A 16,740-nucleotide genomic window follows, 5' to 3' on the forward strand; every position below is an offset into this window, starting at 1 on the left:
GGTGCATTAGCAGGGAGCTGGATTCGAACTGGAACAGCCGGGACACGGCCAGTGCCCGTGTGATGCTGGTGGCAGCTTTACCTGCTGTGCCACACTGTGGGCACACCCCTCAGTAAGGGCCAGAGAGCAGGGGTCTCAGCAGCGTCCAAGCCAGTCCTCTGGATTCTCGGATTTACACAGACCTCTGTGGCAGTGACCTAACCAATGTGAAGGCCTAGGCCAGGCATTGTGTGTGCTTCAACCACTCCAGTCTCCAACCTGTTTCTCCCTCTTCTAACACAAGCCTTCATCCCCTTTCAGGTTCCATGCCCCCCTCCCCCACCGTGCCACCCATCCTGGCACCCAACTGCACAGCCTCACCCTGCCTGAGCCCCTACAGATGTGTGTTCTCCTTCCTGGCTCCTGGGCAGCCAGGCCTGGACCACAGCCCCCATCGCTGGCCTTCTCTAAGCCAGCTGGGCCCTCAACCATGTGCCTTCCACATTGCCGCACCTCCACCTGCTGCTGGAGCTCAGTACCTCCATCCAGGGGTAACTTCAGACCGACAGGAGCAGATTAGGGGTCAGTGTGGGGAACAAATTCTTAGGGGAAATCGTCTCCAATCCCACTTAGGACCAGGAGCCCCTTTCACACAGTGCGGGAAAAGCAGAGCTGGGGCAGGCAGCAGAGGTCGCCTAGGCACGGCTCTGAAGCTTGGCTGCACAGCAGTGGTGGGTCCTGGGCCCCAGCCACCCATCAATCGGAGGTGGGTGGAGACATCCACAGAGTCAAGGCTTTCTTTGAGGGCCCACAGGAGTTGCTAATTAGGTTCTGCACTTGGCCCGCTCCCGCCCAGTAAGGGAGCCAGTTCCCCCAAGAAGACGCCACAGCAGAAAGCCACTTGTCAGATGATCCTTTATTCCAAGATTCCTCTGTGCTTCTTAGCTCTGTGAGGAAGAAAGCGGGTCTGAGACCACCAGCCACTCCAGCCTGGCAATACATCAGCTGTACCCCACCCCACTTTTACACGGAGTACCACTGGCCATCCCCCCACCCCGTGTCACCCGCAGGCACTTACAGCCGGGCACTCCACGGCACCACTGTTGATGTCGTCGATGATGTCGTGAGGGTGGCGGCCGTCCACGTTGCAGCCCACAGACTGGGCGGTCCCCAGGATCTCCTTAATGGTCCCTGAGAGAGCAGTGGCTTCAGGGAAGGCTTGGTCCTCTCTCGGGACTCCCCACTCCCCTTGGAGTCTGGAATCCCACCTGGTTACAAAGCCCTTACACAAGGTCTCCACACTCCCCCTGCGCCCAGGTTAAATACCCCACTCAGCACCACGCATTTCTGCAGAACACGCCCCAAGTCCTGGATCACCCCGGGGCGGACCCGGGAGCCGGCTCCACGCCCTGCGCTTACCGGAGAGTTCTCTGGCGAGGGACCGGTGGCGCATCTGCCGGGCAATGTTGACGATCTCATCGAAGGTGATGTTGCCGCTGTGTTTGACTGCAGGAAGGACCAGGGGAAGCTCGGTCAGAGGCGGCCGCCTGTGAAACCTCACAAGGCCCCGCCAGCCGTGGCAGGCTGTTCCCGTGCTTTCGGCACAGAGTCATCCACGTGGAGGACAACCCTGTTTCCTAAGCCGGGGCTTCCTCTCAGCTCACCACTGGATTGCGCCAGCCAGCAGCATGGGCAGGCGCAGTGGCGGGTGGCTGGGACACAACCGAGCCTCCGCCGGAAGCCGGGCTGGGGCCAGTTAGGCGTCCAGAGGACTCACCCTCCACCCCCCGCACGCACGGGAAGCAGGACCTGCCCCACACTAGCTAACCCGTCACCTCCCACACTGTCACACAGGGGACACCCAGAGCCGCCGCTGGTCACAGACCCCTACACAAGGCACTCACTGTTCTTCTGCTTCTTCCGGTCCCGGGGCGGTTCCTTGAGGGCTTTGATGATGAGGGCCGAGGCCGAAGGCACCACCTCGATCTGCAGGACAGAGTCTTGTGTGAAAGAGCCCGACCCCACTGGACCCCACGCCGGTGAGCGTGGCGACGCGGCCACCCACGTGGGCTCCCAGAGCATGCCCAGCCCAGCCCAGCCTGGGGGCCGACAACACAGGCGGAAATACCTGGGCCTGCCGGTTCTGGATGGTCAGTTTCACTGTGATCCGCAGCCCCTTCCAGTCGCCGGTGGCCTTGGCAATGTCATCGCCAACCTTTTTGGGAGACTGTAGAGATATGGGCGGGTAATCAGCCTGTGCCCGAGCTGGGCCGCAGCCCCCAAACCTGCGCAGTACCGCCACCTCCCTCCGCCAGCGCCAGGGCAGCTGCACCTGCGCCCCATACCCCAGGTAGCACCAGGCTCCGGTGCGGCCACGCCTCGAAGGGCCCCTGCACCGAGGCGGCACGCGCGCAGCCCGAACCCGTTTGCGGAGGCTGGGCCCCAGCTGGCCACGGCAAGATGGCCCCTAGTGGCAGGAGCGACGCTCGGGTGCCCCACGGCATGAACGCGGTACAGAGTGGAGCCGGCCACGGCCCCCGCGAGCCCGCCACGCGCTGCCCACTGCGGGTCCGCCGCTCGGCTCCGGCCGCGCACCAAGTACTCACCAGGCCCAGGGGGCCGATCTTGGGGGCCAGGGCAGACGTGGCGCCGACCTCGCCGCCGGTGCACCGCAGGTATACTGGGGGGAGGGGGAGGAAAGCCGGGGCCTCAGTGGAGGGGCCGCGCCTCTCCGGGCTGCCCACCCGGCCGTCGCCTCTCCCCGACACAGCACCAGGAGCTCCCGGGGATCAAGGCCGGACACACGCTCCTCGCTCGGGCGCCGCAGCGGAGGCCGCCCGGAACCCACACGAGGGGCGCAGAGACCCCCGAAGACAAGCCTTACCCTAAGGCGTGCGGGCTGCAAAGCCGCCAGGGTCGTCCGCTCCTCCCTCCCCATCTACACGTGGGAAAGCCGAGGCCCGGGACGCGCAGCTTCGCGCACGGGAAAGGAGCGCGGCGGGGCGCGGGCAGCCTGCACCCCGCAGCCCCGCTCGCAGCGAGAGCACGCACCGACTTTGATCTCGTTGGGATCGAACTTGGGTGGCATGGTGGAGGCGCCTGGTGTCGGATGAACCCGGATTCGGGACGACCGAAGAGAGTTGCACCTTGGCCTCCTCCGAGCCGAATACCGAAAGGCCGGAAGTCCCGCCGACCGCACCGGATATAAGCAGGAAAATGCGGCTCTCGCGAGAGCTCCTGGCTCCGCCTAAAAAATCCTGGCTCCGCCTGGCGACGCCCTTGCCGCCATGTTTCTTGTGGGCAGGCTCCTGCGGCTGACTGCTGGAGAGCCGGGGGCATCGCGGTGAGCCGGGGTAAAGGATTCGGAAGCGGGGTTCGGGGCAGTTCGCCAACGGGGAGGCAGAGACGACAGGCTGCTCCCGAGATCCCGGGCCTCGCTGTTTGCTGTGCTCTCGTATCGTGAGGGTCACCCCGGGGTCCCTGTCACCGAAATCCAGAGACCTGCCCCTCCCCTGGGCGGTCCGCGCCCCCGTCCCGGGACCCGGGACTCCTCCTAACCCCTTCGTGGTGTGTGGGTCCGCTCAGCAGACCTAAGCCAGGTGCAACTCTTGCTCGTGCGAGCCCGGCGTCCCGGACTTGTCACTCCTGCTCTGCAGGACTTTTGGAGCTTTTGGGTTTCGGTCCCAGCTCCTGCCCCGGAGGAGCCGCAGCCACTGCTAAGCCCGGGGGTGACCCGCCTGTCCACCCACCCGGCCCGGTGACCGCAGCCGAGGGGAGGATGGGTGTGGCCCTCGCCCCCGGGCTGGACGCCAGCAGATGAGGGAGCGGCGTCGGGGCTGAGCTGGGAGGAGATGGGGAGCGGGGCGGGCAGGCTGCGGCAGACCCTGCCCGGTGCCGGCAGACTGGTGGGTTTGACCGGAGGGCCTGGGCGGGCCACCCCTGCGGCTGGCAGCCCGCACCCCTGTGGGCGGAGACCTCTGGCCTCCGCCGCTTCCCCAGCCGCGTCTGCTCCCCTAGCCCTCGGCCCTGGCTCCGTGTGTGCGGGACGGGCGGCGCTTTGTGGCCGTGGAGCGTTCGCTGTGTGCAGGTAGCGGCCGTGTGGGGGCCTCAGGTGTGTGAACTCACTGGGAAGCCGGTGTCGGTGACATTATCGCTCAGGCTCCGCAGGTGAGGAAGCCGTGAGCCACGGTGACACAGCAGGTGGCTGGCCGAGCCTGGATCCCTACCAGCCTGGTGCTTGCTTCCTGGCGGGTGGCTGCCCCCGGCACGGATATTTGCAGGTACTGGGCAGGGCCCCTGCGGGCAGTGGGCACCAACTCCTGGTCCAGGACCCCAGCGCCAAGCAGGTGGCAAACCCCTGAGCATCAGGTCGTGGAAGCCCAGGGTTCCAGGCTGCAGACCCACATCCCAGAACCTGCTGAGCGTGTTTCTCCACCATCAGCAGGGCCCTGGTGAGGGTCCCATGGAGTGATGACTGTGAGGGCGGCCAGGCGCCTAAGGGTCGCCCCTGAATGTTGATTCAACTCCGAGATCCCTCTGGCTGTGACGTAGTTGAGCCCCCCAGAGTCATGGCTGGCTCCAGTCTGGTTCTGCCGTTCTAGCTTGGAGGAGCCGGAAGTGACCCCAGTCTGTTAGGGTCCTCCGGGAGAATCCTGAGGAAGTGTGGAGGCCCGGCCGGGGTCCCACAGTGGGTCCCTGGCGAACGTGGGCCCACACCCGGATCACATGGCTTGCCGCGTGCCCCTTCCGCCCCAGCCGGCCACTGTCTGAGTCCTGGGCACCTGCAGCGTGGGCTCAGGGAACTGGTGGATGAGACAGGCGGTACCGTAGGCTGGGGCCACCTGTCCACCTGTCCTAGACGCTGGGGACAAACTCCGCAGGCCCCAGCTTCTCTCCTGTGCCCCAGCGCCCTGAAGATCCGCTCCGGGGAAAGGGGACGATGCCGCTCTTCTTCCGGAAGCGGAAACCCAGCGAGGAGGCTCGCAAGCGCCTGGAGTACCAGATGTGCCTGGTGAGGGACCCGGGTGCCCCGGCCCCAGCCCGGCTCAGCTGCGCGCTCCCTCCCCTCTGCCTCCCCAGCCCAGCCCTGGCCGCCGGGCGCACCTCCCGGTGGGATCGCCGGACTTCCTGGAGAACACGCGAGAATCCGCTCAGGGCGCCCCTTGCCGCTCCTTGCTTTTGGGCGGCCTGTTCACTCCCCAAGGATTTTTTCATCTCGGTACCCTTAGGCGAAGGAAGCTGGGGCGGATGACATCCTGGACATCTCGAAATGCGAGCTCTCGGAGGTAAAGTGAGGGCGCGTCTGGGCCGTGCATGGGAACGGCCCTGCTCTCTCGGACCCCGGGTCTCCGGCAAGGGTCTCAGGGGAGGGAGGGGCTCCCGGAAGGAGACGCAGCCTTAGACCTCCGGGTCTGAAAGAGCTCACGCCATCTTCTGTTTTCAGCTGGGTCTCCAAGGCCCGCCGTTTCCCTCGGGGCTGGCAGAGCAGGGATGCACAGCTGCCCCTGGGGCCTGAGGAGGCGGGGGCGGGGACAGGGTCCCTCTGCTAGCTGAGTGCAGCAGGCCTGGCCACACCCCCGCCAGCCCGGCCAGCGCACGCCCCGGCCCGCCCCGCCCGGGAAGCCCCCCGCGGGAGGGAGGCCACCGCGGAGGGAGGCGCTTACCCTTCCTTATCTCACTTAGATTCCGTTCGGGGCCTTTGCAACCTGCAAAGTTCTCCAGAAGAAGGTGAGCAGGGATTCCTTCTTTTAAAGATTTATTTACGTATTTGAAAGGCGGAGTTACAGAGAAGCAGAGAGAGAGAGAGAGAGAGAGAGAGAGAGAGAGAGAGAGAGAGAGAGAGGTCTTCCATCCACTGGTTCACTCCCCAATTGGCCGCAATGGCGGGAGCTGGGCTGATCTGAAGCCAGGAGCCAGGAGCTTCTTCCGGGTCTCCCACGTGGGTGCAGGGTCCCAAGGACTTGGGCCATCTTCTATTGCTTTCCCAGGGCACAGCAGAGAGCTGGATCGGAAGTGGAGCAGCCGGGACTAGAACCGGCGCCCACACATAAGGGATGCAGACACCACAGGCGGGGCGGGGCGGGGGGCGGGGCGGGGGTGCTTAGCCCGCGGGCCACAGCGCAGGAGCAGGGACTTCTTTCCAGAGAGTGGTGTACTGCTCCTCCGCTCCTTGGAAACCACGTGGGGCTTATGGGAGCTGCCCTGCCGCACAGACACCTCCCTTCCCCCCAGGTTTGGGAGGTCACGGGAGAGCCGGCCCTGGGTCACATCCTGGCTCCGCCCCTCCCTGGCTTCAGGACCTTGAAGCCTCCTAGCCCAGCTGCTGCTTCTGTGGCCTGAGCGCCCAGCGTGCTCTGTCCCAGGTGCTGGGAGGATTAAGTGAGCAGCAGGGAGGCGGACGGGTGGAGTGGGACGCCTGCCGCAGAGTGAGCGCCTGTCAGCCCTGGCGGGGCTGCCGGCGTGAGCACACGCTGGGTCTGGGGGGCCAAGGCGGGGGCTGAGTGGTTCTTCCAGCTGGGGATGCCATGGGCAAGAGTGCCCTAGTGAGACGTCTGGGTGCAGACAGGTGGGAAGGCCCCACGCCCCCAGAACCACAAGCGCCCTCTCCGTGGCAGCACCACCGCACTGGAGGCCTCCCAGGGGCGTGGGCACCAGGCCCCGGCCAGCCCAGCACTCCGCCGCCCTTGGCTTGTTGAACCATCATGGCAGCTGCTTCCTTATTCGCAGGGGAAGGTTGAGACCAGGGCAGCTACTGGGGGCCCCTCCCTCCCCTCGCGCCCCTGAAATTCCAGGACTGGTTCTGGGTGGCGTCCCCTCGGGAGTGCCTGGGCAGGCAGGGACATCCCAGGCCTGCGTGGAGCTGCCTCGCGCCCTGCCCGCCCTCCCGCGCCTGCAGCCTAAGGGCCACGCCTCCGCCACCAGGTGCTGATCGTCCACACCAACCACCTCACCTCTCTGCTTCCCAAGTCCTGCAGCCTCCTGAGCCTCGCCACCATCAAGGTACCAGGGTCGGGGCGGCCGGGCTCCCCTGCTCCCTGGCGCCAGCCTGGGGCTGCATCGGCACGGTGTGGGATGGCGAGGACAACTGGCCACGGCCCTGCCCGCCGGGAGCTCGCACGCCCCCCCCCCCCCAAGCTCCGGGCACGTGGTTCCCAAAGGAGGGAGGCAGGGGCGTCCGGCGTCTTGTGGCCAATGTGAAACTGGTGCCCTGGGACGGCCCCTCCCCCCGACGGCAGGGTCCTCCAGGCGGGGGCTGGGACAGAGTCACGGGTGCAGGATCGCTCTGCGTGGACAGGAGCCTGGGAGAAGCCTGGGCGCTTAGGCATCCGCCGCTCTTCCTGGCCGCCTCGCGGTGGGGGTGGGGGTGGGGGTGGGGGTGGGGGTGGGGCCGGGGCCGTTAGGGCTCATCTCTGCTCCCACGTGTGCTGTGTTTGTGGTTGGGAAGAAGAACGTTGAAAAATATGTTTACACTTACGTGTACCCATGTTTCTTTTTTTAAAAGATTTATTTATTTATTTGGAAGTTAGAGTTACAAAGAGAGAGGAGAGAGAGAGAGAGATGGAGAAGTCTTCCATCTGACGGTTCACTCCCCAGTTGGCCACAATGGCCGGGGCTGAGCTGATCCGAAGCCAGGAGCCAGGAGCCTCCTCCGGGCCTCCCACATGGGTGCAGGGGCCCAAGTCCATCCTCCACTGCTTTCCCAGGCCACAGCAGAGAGCTGGATCGCATGTACCCATGTTACATGTATGTTTCATATATGTGTGCATCACACATTTGTGAGCACATGGTTCTACCTGTGTCTCCTGTGCCTTTTGTGTTCATTTTTGTTGTTAGGAAAAAATAGCAGGGGATGGGCACTGTGGCGCAGTGGGCTAAACCTCTGCCTGCAGGGCTGGCATCCCATACGGGCGCCGGTTCGAGTCCCGGCTTCTCCACTTCCAATCCGGCTCTCTGCTGTGGCCTGGGAAAGCAGAGGAAGATGGCCCAAGTGCACCCACGTGAGAGACCTGGAAGAAGCTCCTGGCTTCGGATCAGCTCAGCTCCAGTCATTGCAGCCGTTTGGGGAGTGAACCAGCGGATGGAAGACCTCTCTCTCTGTCTCTCTCTGCCTCTGCCTCTGCCTCTGCCTCTCTGTAGCTCTGCCTTTCAAATAAATAAATAAAGATTAAAAAAAAAGAAAAAGAAAAAGAAAAAATAGCAAATACAGGTAAGCCAAGGAAAAGGAAGAAGATGCTGTCCTTTTTTTATTTTTTTTAATTTATTTTTATTTATTTATTTTTTGACAGGCAGAGTGGACAGTGAGAGAGAGAGACAGAGAGAAAGGTCTTCCTTTTGTCGTTGGTTCACCCCCAAATGGCCACTGTGGCCAGCACACTGCAGCCGGCGCATCGCACTGATCCGAAGCCAGGAGCCAGGTGCTTCTCCTGGTCTCCCATGGGGTGCAGGGCCCAAGCACCTGGGCCATCCTCCACTGCACTCCCTGGCCACAGCAGAGAGCTGGCCTGGAAGAGGGGCAACCGGGACAGAATCCGGCGCCCCGACTGGAACTAGAACCCAGTGTGCCGGCGCCACAGGTGGAGCATTAGCCTAGTGAGCCGCGGCCCCGGCCACTTTCCTTTTTTTAAAGATTTTATTTTTCATTTATTTGAAAGGCAGAGCTACAGAGAGAGGAGGAGACAGAGACAGAGAGACAGGGAGAGACAGAGAGAGAGAGAGGGAGAGAGAGAGAGACAGAGAGAGAGAGAGAGGGAGAGAGGTCTCCCATCCACTGGTTCGCTTCCCAAAGGCCGCAACAGCTGGGGTGGGCCAGGCTGAAGCCTGGAGCTCCCTCCAGGTCTCCAGTGTGGGGGCAGGGCCCAAGCACATGAGCTGTCCTCCGCTGCCTTAGCAGGGAGCTGGATCGGAAGTGATTTTTTTATTTTTGAAAGATTTATGTATTTAATTGAAAGAGTTACACAGAGAGAGAAGGAAAGGCGGAGAGAGAGAGAGAGAGAGAGAGAGAGAGAGGTCTTCCACCCACTGGTTCACTCCCCAGATGGGCGCAAACAGCCAGAACTGTGCCACTGCCTCCCCAGGCCATAGCAGAGGGTTGGATAGGAAGTGGAGCAGCCGGGACTCGAACCAGCGCCAGTATGGGATGCTGGCCCTGCAGGCGGCAGCTTCACCCGCTGCACCACAGCGCCAGCCCGAGGAACAAGGACAGGCACTGTTTCCCTGGAGCGTCGGTGGACTTCCCTCTGCAAGCCTGCGTGGACGCCGCGCCGCGTTGTTCTCTGCGCATGCTATTTTATGGCGCACTTTTCACGTTCCAACAAGAGGAACTATTCGATAATAAAATGAAGGAATCGCATAATAGATTGAAAAAAAGAGAGCGAGGTGGGAAGGAGCCCGCCGAGTGGGAGGGGAGAGCCGGGTGCCCTGGGCCCCCGCAGCAGGGGCGCGGGCAGCCCACTGAGGCGGTGCCTTCCTCCGCAGGTGCTGGATCTGCACGCAAATCAGCTGGCCGGCCTTCCTGAGGACGTGGGGCAGCTCACCGCCCTCCAGGTGAGGCCCAGGGCACAGGGCGACCTCTGCTGTGCTCTGGCCCGCGAAGGCGCCCTCCTTCGCCAGCTCCACCCCACCCCCACCTCGTCTGTCTGGTTTCTTTAAGACTTGTTTATTTATGTATCTTGAAGGCAGAGTGACAGAGGGAGAGACACAGAGAGAGATCTGCCGTCCCGCCGGCAACAGCTGCGGCTGGGCCAGGCTGAGCCGGGAGCCTGGAACTTGGCGGGGTCTCTGCTCTTGGGTCATCTGCTCTGCTTTCCCAGGTGCCTTAGCGGGGAGCTGGATGGGAAGCAGAGTAGATGGGACGTGCACCAGGCACGCGGAGTGGCCGAACCTGCAGCGCCCAGCACCCCCCGCCCTGCCCTGGCTGTCGCAGTGTGGGCCCGGGGCGTCTGTCCGTCGTATCTTTGTCATGTGATTTTTGAGCTGAAAGCAAGCACCCAGCGACCCTGCCTTTGGAAGATGGTGACAGCCACACTCCGGGCAGAATCGGCCCGTACACCCGTGCATGCCGGCTCTGTGCCAGCCCCGCGCTGGGCCCGTCCCTTGCGTTTTCTGTCCTGTGCAGCAGGTGCTGGTCGCCCCATTCTTGGGAGGACAGGGTGGCTTCACGGGACCCCATTCTCTTCCTGGGCCCAGGAGCCCACAGAGGGGCCGCCTGTCTTTGCAGCCTTCTGTGCGGCTCTGCCCGCTGCACCGGCTGCAGGCGGCCCCTACAGCCTGCTGCCCTCTGCGTCCTCCCAGCCAGGGCGCCCCTGCAGTGTCAGGGGCTCTCCCCGGCTGGCCACAGGGCTCCCCCACATCTAGCCCAGATGGCCCCAGGAATCCTCCCCAGCCCTCCCTGTCTCTGGGTTCCGGCTCAGTGACTGTCGCCTGCGATGTGTGGTCTCTGAGGGCAGCACCATCATCCCACACCCTGCGTGGCACGTGGAGAAGGCCAAGGAGCTATCTGGTGACCCTCCCGTGCCCATTTTACAGAAGAGAAAGTGGAGGGCAGAGAGAGGACTGCAGTGGACCGAGCTCACACATGGTGGGACCATGTCATGACCCCCACCCCAAGCTCCAGGGGATATCCCACCGCGGAATCTTTGGAAATATGTCTATTTGGGCTTTTTTTTTTTTTTTTTGACAGGCAGAGTTAGACACAGAGAGAGAGACAGAGAGAAAGGTCTTCCTTCCATTGGTTCACTCCCCAAATGGCCGCTACGGCCTGCGCACTGCGCTGATCCGAAGGCAGGAGCCAGGTGCCCCCTCCTGGTCTCCCATGGGGTGCAGGGCCCAAGCACTTGGGCCATCCTCCACTGCACACCCTGGCCACAGCAGAGAGCTGGCCTGGAAGAGGAGCAACCGGGACAGAATCCGGCGCCCCGACCAGGACTAGAACCCAGGGTGCCGGCGCCGCAGGCAGAGGATTAGCCTAGTGAGCCTCAGTGCCGGCCGGGTTTGTTTTTTTTTTTTGTTTTTTTTGTTTTTTTTTTAAGATTTATTTATTTATTTGAAAGGCAGAGTTACAGAGAGGCAGAGAGAGAGAGAGAAAGGTCTTCTATCCATTGGTTCACTCCCCAGATGGCCGCAATGGCTGGAGCTGCACCGATGCAAAGCCAGGAGCCAGGAGCCTCTTCCAGGTCTCCCACGCGGGTGCAGGGGCCCAAGGACTTGGGCCATCTTCTACTGCTTTCCCAGACCATAGCAGAGAGCTGGATTGGAAGTAGAGCAGCCAGGACTCAAACCAGCGTCCATATGGGATGCCGGCACTGCAGGCGGCAGCTTTACCCACTGCACCACAGCACCAGCCCCAGGAAATCTGTCTGTCTGTACGGAATGGCTGCATTCACCATTCTGAACTTCCGCACGCCTGACAGTAACTCGTCAGCGTCCCTGGCTCATCAGACGTTCATCTGCCACTCCCCTCTCATGGCCTCTTGGCTTTTCCATCACATCCGTGTTTAATGGCTGCTGAGTGTTTGTGCTGTTGGCCTCACTCACCGCGCGATGCCGCATCCTGGGGGAGCACAGCCTTCGGAACCCAGGGAGCCTGCGTTCCGTCCCAGTGCCACACACCGGGCAGAGCACACACCAGGCTGCCCAGGCTCCTCGCCCCGACACGGGACCGCGCCTGGCTGCGCACTGCGTCACGCCGGCCGCTGGGTGTGCTGGGCCCTCTGCTGCTCCTTCCCTGACTGTAGGGCGGTGAGTGGGCTTTCTTCTCTCTCTCTCTCTCTCTTTTTGGAAAGAGTCTGGGAGAAAATGTACATCTTTTTAAAAATTATTTATTTGGGGGCTGTCACTGTGGGGCAGTAGGTAAAGCTGCTACCTGCAGTGCCAGCATCCCATTGGGCACCAGTTTGAGTTCCAGCTGCTCCACTTCTTTTTTTTTTTTTAAGATTAATTTTTTTACCCTTTTTAAAATGTATTTTTTTTTTTTTGACAGGCAGAGTGGACAGTGAGAGAGAGAGAGACAGAAAGAAAGGTCTTCCTTTTTCCGTTGGTTCACCCTCCAATGGCCACTGGGGCCAGCGCACTGCAGCTGGTGTACCACGCTGATCCGAAGCCTGGAGCCAGGTGCTTCTCCTGGTCTCCCATGCGGGTGCAGGGCCCAAGCACCTGGGCCATCCTCCACTGCACTCCCAGGCCAGATCAGAGAGCTGGACTGGAAGAGGAGCAACTGGGACAGAGTCCGGCGCCCCGACTGGGACTAGAACCCGGTGTGCCGGCGCCGCAGGCAGAGTATTAGCCTATTGAGCCGCGGTGCTGGCCCAAGATTAATTTTATTTATTTGAAAGAGTTACAGAGAGAGGTAGAGACAGAGAGATCTTCCATCCGCTGGTTCACTCCCCAAATGGCCACAACGGCTGTAGATGCACTGACCCAAAGCCAGGAGCTTCTTCTAGGTCTCCTGCATGTGTGCAGGGGCCCAAGGACTTGGACCATCTTGTTGGATCGGAAGAGGAGCAGCCAGGACTAGAACCGGCGCCCATACGGGATGCTGGCTCTTCAGGTCAGGGCATTAACCCACTGCACCACAGCGCTGGCCCCAGCTGCTCCACTTCTGACCCAGCTCTCTGCTGTGGCCTGGGAAAGCAGTTGAAGATGGCCCAAGTCCTAATAAATCTTTTAAAAAATCATGGATTTGAGAGACAGAGCTCCCGTCCACTGGTTCGCTCCCTAAATGCCCGCAGTGTCGGGATCCAGGACCTGATTTCACATCCCCATGTTTGAGGCAGAGACCCCAGCACGTGAGCTGATTAGCAAGGTGCACATAGCAGGAAGCTGGAGTGGGGGCGGAGCCGCCACCTGAGCCCAGGAGCTCCCGTGTAGGCCACAGGTGTCTCAGCCAGGCCAAGTGCCCGCCCCGGTAACTGGGCGTTGTGTGGCCAGAGCCACGGTGGAACCTCAGCGGGAACTGTGTTCAAAGTCTCGGCCTTGGTCTCCTGGGCACAGGACGTCACCGCGCTGAGCCCAGCCTCGGTTTTCTCATCTCTCATGTGGGATCATAACAACCTGTGCCTTCCTCGCAGAGCTGGCAGCAGGCGGTAAAGGCTCGGGCGCGAAGCACCCGGGTGATACTGGGCCGAGGGCCGGCGTGCGGGGCCGGCGTGGGCGCTGTTGCTCGTCATTTGCGCCTCTTTCTTAGGTATTGAACGTGGAAAAGAACCAGTTGACACATCTCCCGCGTTCCATTGGGAACCTGGTCCAGCTCCAGACCCTCAACGTGAAAGGTGAGGGAACGGGAAGCCTTGGTGGGCTCAGGCTGTCGCAGGCGGGATGCAGAGGGTGTTCCCCCGGGAGCCGCGGAGCACAGGGGGTTGCTGTAGAGGGGCTGCCCCCCCCAGCCATCCACCTCCACGGTGACTCCTGGGGGTGGGGGAGGGCAGGCGGCCTTGACAGCAGGGTTCACTCGGCTTTCATAGTGAGCGGCGGGGAGAGTGGGCGGAGCTGGAGGAGCCACCTTGGGCACCTGTGAGGGCAGAGGAGGACGTGAGTCTCGGGGCCGTGACTTGCCCGAGACCCCGAGACCACGCGGCGAGCGAGCGAGTGGGGGCCAGGATCCTGCCGTGGTCTCCGTGCCTCTCCCCGCCGCCCCGGCACTCACCTCTTGTCACTGCCCTGAGCGCTCGCCGCACAGAAGGCCTCCGTCTACCCAACTAGCGGAGGAGGAGCGATGGAGCCAGTGGTGCCAGGAAGCAATCCGCTTCCATCAGCCCTGGCTGCACGCAGCGTCTCGGGGAACCCCCTGGGTTCCGCCAGGCCGAACAGGGCTGTCCTAGTGCTGCTGCCCAGAGGGAAAGCCGCTCAGCTTGGAGGCTGGAGTGGGGACGTGAGCCAGGGCTTTGAACCCAAACCCCAGCGTCCTGTTCCAGGGCCTGGTGTGTGCCTCGAGGGCCGGAGACAGGCGTGCATGCACACACAGGCACCTGCTTACCCATACACACATCCACACGCTACACAGGTGCACACTTCCACACACAGGCACACGCACACATACACACAGGCACATGCTTACACAGGTGCACACTTCCACACACAGGCACATTCTTACACATACACACAGGCACACGCTTACACGCACACCTACACACTTCCACACCCTGGCACACACATGCACGTGCTTACACACATATACATGCTTATACACACCTACACACTTGCACACACTGGCACACACTTGCACACACAGGCACATGCTTACACATACACAGATGCACGCACCCACACATACACACAGGCACACGCTTACACGCACACCTACACACTTACATGCACACCTACACCCTTCCACACACAGGCACATGCTTACACGCACACCTACACACTTCCACACACAGGCATGCACATGCTTACACACACAGGCACACACTTACACACAGGCACACACTTCCACACCCTGGCACACACGTGCACGTGCTTGCACACACATATACATGCTTATACACAGGCACACACTTGCACGCACAGGCACATGCTTACACATACAGATGCACACACTTGTTGCTCCCCCTCTTCGTGGAGGAACGACACAGGACCCTGCGCTGTTCTTTTGTCTGCTCGGCCCTCCCCGGGTTTGCTGCTGGTTCTTCCCGGGTTGGCTACCGTCCCTTCCACCTCCGTGGAAGGGCGGTTCCCCCTGCCACTTTCCCCACTTCCGCGGGGGAGCGGCACACCGCCGGCCGGCTCTCTCGGGGGCTGCACGGGTGTTCCTTCAGATAGATGTTCCCCGTGCATGTTGTCTCTCTCCTCCTTTATAGTCCTCTTCCGCCAATCCCAACTCTGCTACCCACACGCCGAGTACGCTGCTCTCCTCCAATCAGGAGCAGGTCCTGCAGCTTGTCAAGTTGGTGAGAGGCAGCTGGGTAGAAGCTGTTTCCTCCTCTCCCAGCGCCATATTGTGGGAGAGCAGATGCATAGAATAAGTCTTAATTCCAGTAACTTAGTCTAGTCCGAGTTGCTCCCAGTTGCTCCCCACACACACTCACACATACACATAGGCACACACTTGCACACACTGGCACACACATGCACATGCTTACACACATGCACGTGCTTGCGCACACCGGCACACGCTTACACACAGGCACACACTTCCACACATATACATGCTTATACACAGGCACACACTTCCACACCCTGGCACACACATGCACGTGCTTGCACACACTGTCACACGCTCGCACAAGCCACACTCGCACACCCACCACCTGGCAGGTGTCAGCAAGCAGCTGCTGCCGGCGCCCCGTGCTGAGCTGTGCCGGGGCTCTCTCCAGACAACAGGCTGAAGGAGCTTCCAGACAGCCTGGGCGAGCTGCGGAGCCTGCGCACGCTGGACGTCAGCGAGAACGACGTGCAGAGGCTGCCGCAGATGCTGGCTCACGTCCGGACCCTGGAGGTGAGCAGGGAGCCGCTGGAGCCGCTGGCGCTGGGCCGGGGCGGGGCGGGGCGCCTCTCTGGTTGGCCCACCTCCCTCCCACTTTCCCGAGGGCCTGCCCTGGTCACAGAGACCCCTGAGAGACTGGAAGCATCCGGACCCTGCTGTCTGAATTGGTGGCCACCAGCCACGTGTGGCCACTGAGCACGTGAGAGGTGACAGGTGCCTCCAAGGATCTCTCAAATCTGCTGACTCAACGTGTAGCCGCGTGGGTCTAGCAGCTAGTCCTTAAGCTGTCCCAGAACGCAGAACTTCTTGGTGGCGCCTTGGGCAAAGCTTTTAGGATGAGAGGCAGCAGTGGCCCTGCTACGTGCAAGGTCAGGCTCCCGTGTTAGCACGGCGCCCGTCACACAGCCCCCTGTGTCGGGCCACGCCTGTTAACCTCGAGGGATCTGCAGTACCTGCTGATGGTCGCACAGCTGGGCAAGGGGACACGGGTCTGAAGCCAGGGGCTGTGTCCAGTAGCTGCTCCCCCCACTAACGCAGATCTCCTGTGACCTGAGCGGCCAGCGCGGCCACCGCTGGCCACCTACCACCCCTGAGTGTTTGAAACGTGGCCAGTGCGACAAGGAGCCGAGGATACATTGGATTTCATTTTGATTCACTGAAGTGTGAACTTCGTGGTCACGCGTGGCTTGCAGCCGCCACGCTGGACAATGTAGCCTGGAGCTCTTAACCCCCCCCCCTTATGTGGTGACTGATAATGTGGGAGGGGGCAACCTGCTTTCCACTAGCTTCCCAGGATGGCGTTTTCTGCCCTGGGGTCCCCAGCCCCAGGCAGTCAGAGCAGGGTCCCCCACACCTGCCTGTGCAGTGCATGGCCACACGATGCCTGCAGTGTGCAGGCTGTGCTGCCCAGGGCTGGGCGGGGCCTGAGACAGCCTTCCTGTGCAGCCAGAGCCTGGCCTCCCCCTCGGGATTCCCCTGAGCCCCCTCCCCGGCCTTGTCTGCGTCCCAGGTATGAAAGCTAATGTGTTCCCACAAAGGCCTCCGGTCACTCCTGCGGGCACCGATGGGAGCAGAGGGCTGGGGAAGGGAGTGGTCAGTCAGTAGGAGGGGAGATCAGCTTAAAACAGTTGGGGCTGTGGGTAGGGACAGCTTCGTGGGGGGGGGGACCCAGGCCCCGCCTCCTCGGCTGCGCACACCCGTGAGCGTGTGCATGTGTGCTCCTGCAAACATTTGCATTTCTTAACTTAAAAAGTCATGCTATTGCTTTAAAAATTCAAATATTAAGACCAAATTCCATGTAGATAGTGCCCCAGAATCTCCTCTTTAGAGGAAAGCACTTTGAG

The 16,740-nt window shown here is 61.7% G+C and overlaps 2 protein-coding genes and 1 non-coding gene across 10 annotated transcripts in view; 1 reads left to right on the forward strand and 2 right to left on the reverse strand.

Annotated features, from left to right (window-relative positions):
- Window positions 1-875: 875 nt before the first annotated feature.
- Window positions 876-3,211, reverse strand: RPL12 (ribosomal protein L12). Its single transcript, XM_002720478.5, has 7 exons — window positions 3,031-3,211; window positions 2,586-2,659; window positions 2,108-2,206; window positions 1,884-1,965; window positions 1,399-1,485; window positions 1,058-1,170; window positions 876-926 (listed from the first exon to the last, which is right to left on the reverse strand). Exons 1-7 carry the CDS (start codon window positions 3,065-3,067, stop codon window positions 921-923), a joined length of 498 nt encoding a protein of 165 aa, XP_002720524.1. The 5' UTR covers window positions 3,068-3,211; the 3' UTR covers window positions 876-920.
- LOC127485163 (small nucleolar RNA SNORA65) lies at window positions 1,562-1,688 on the reverse strand. Its single transcript, XR_007912333.1, has one exon. It is a non-coding gene; the product is annotated as a small nucleolar RNA SNORA65 (small nucleolar RNA).
- A 13-nt stretch (window positions 3,212-3,224) lies between the features above and the next one.
- The window catches only part of LRSAM1 (leucine rich repeat and sterile alpha motif containing 1), a 35,849-nt gene continuing 22,333 nt past the window's right edge, over window positions 3,225-16,740 (forward strand). For 2 of the 8 annotated variants that reach the window (XM_070057042.1, XM_070057040.1), the window contains exons 1-9: window positions 3,226-3,322; window positions 4,147-4,259; window positions 4,886-4,990; window positions 5,208-5,264; window positions 5,662-5,706; window positions 6,901-6,978; window positions 9,454-9,522; window positions 13,160-13,244; window positions 15,288-15,409. In XM_070057042.1, the coding sequence (XP_069913143.1) occupies window positions 4,919-4,990; window positions 5,208-5,264; window positions 5,662-5,706; window positions 6,901-6,978; window positions 9,454-9,522; window positions 13,160-13,244; window positions 15,288-15,409 (528 nt within the window). In that variant the 5' untranslated portion in view covers window positions 3,226-3,322; window positions 4,147-4,259; window positions 4,886-4,918. Of the gene's footprint in view, window positions 3,333-3,355; window positions 4,067-4,137; window positions 4,260-4,859; window positions 4,991-5,207; window positions 5,265-5,661; window positions 5,707-6,900; window positions 6,979-9,453; window positions 9,523-13,159; window positions 13,245-15,287; window positions 15,410-16,740 lie in introns of those variants that run through there. The other 6 variants (XM_070057056.1, XM_070057047.1, XM_070057071.1 and 3 more) reach the window with 6 other exon arrangements.

This window comes from Oryctolagus cuniculus, chromosome 1 (genome assembly GCF_964237555.1).
Source record: "Oryctolagus cuniculus chromosome 1, mOryCun1.1, whole genome shotgun sequence".
Classification (NCBI taxonomy): Eukaryota; Metazoa; Chordata; class Mammalia; order Lagomorpha; family Leporidae; genus Oryctolagus; species Oryctolagus cuniculus.

Coding starts and splice junctions, on each gene's coding strand:
- RPL12 (XM_002720478.5), bottom strand. CDS start 3,067: ATGCCACCCAAGTTCGATCCCAACGAGATCAAAGTCG. Junction 1,966..2,107: donor TCCAGAACCGGCAGGCCCAG/GTATTTCCGCCT, acceptor TCTGTCCTGCAG/ATCGAGGTGGTGCCTTCGGC. Junction 1,486..1,883: donor CCGGAAGAAGCAGAAGAACA/GTGAGTGCCTTG, acceptor TCCTTCCTGCAG/TCAAACACAGCGGCAACATC.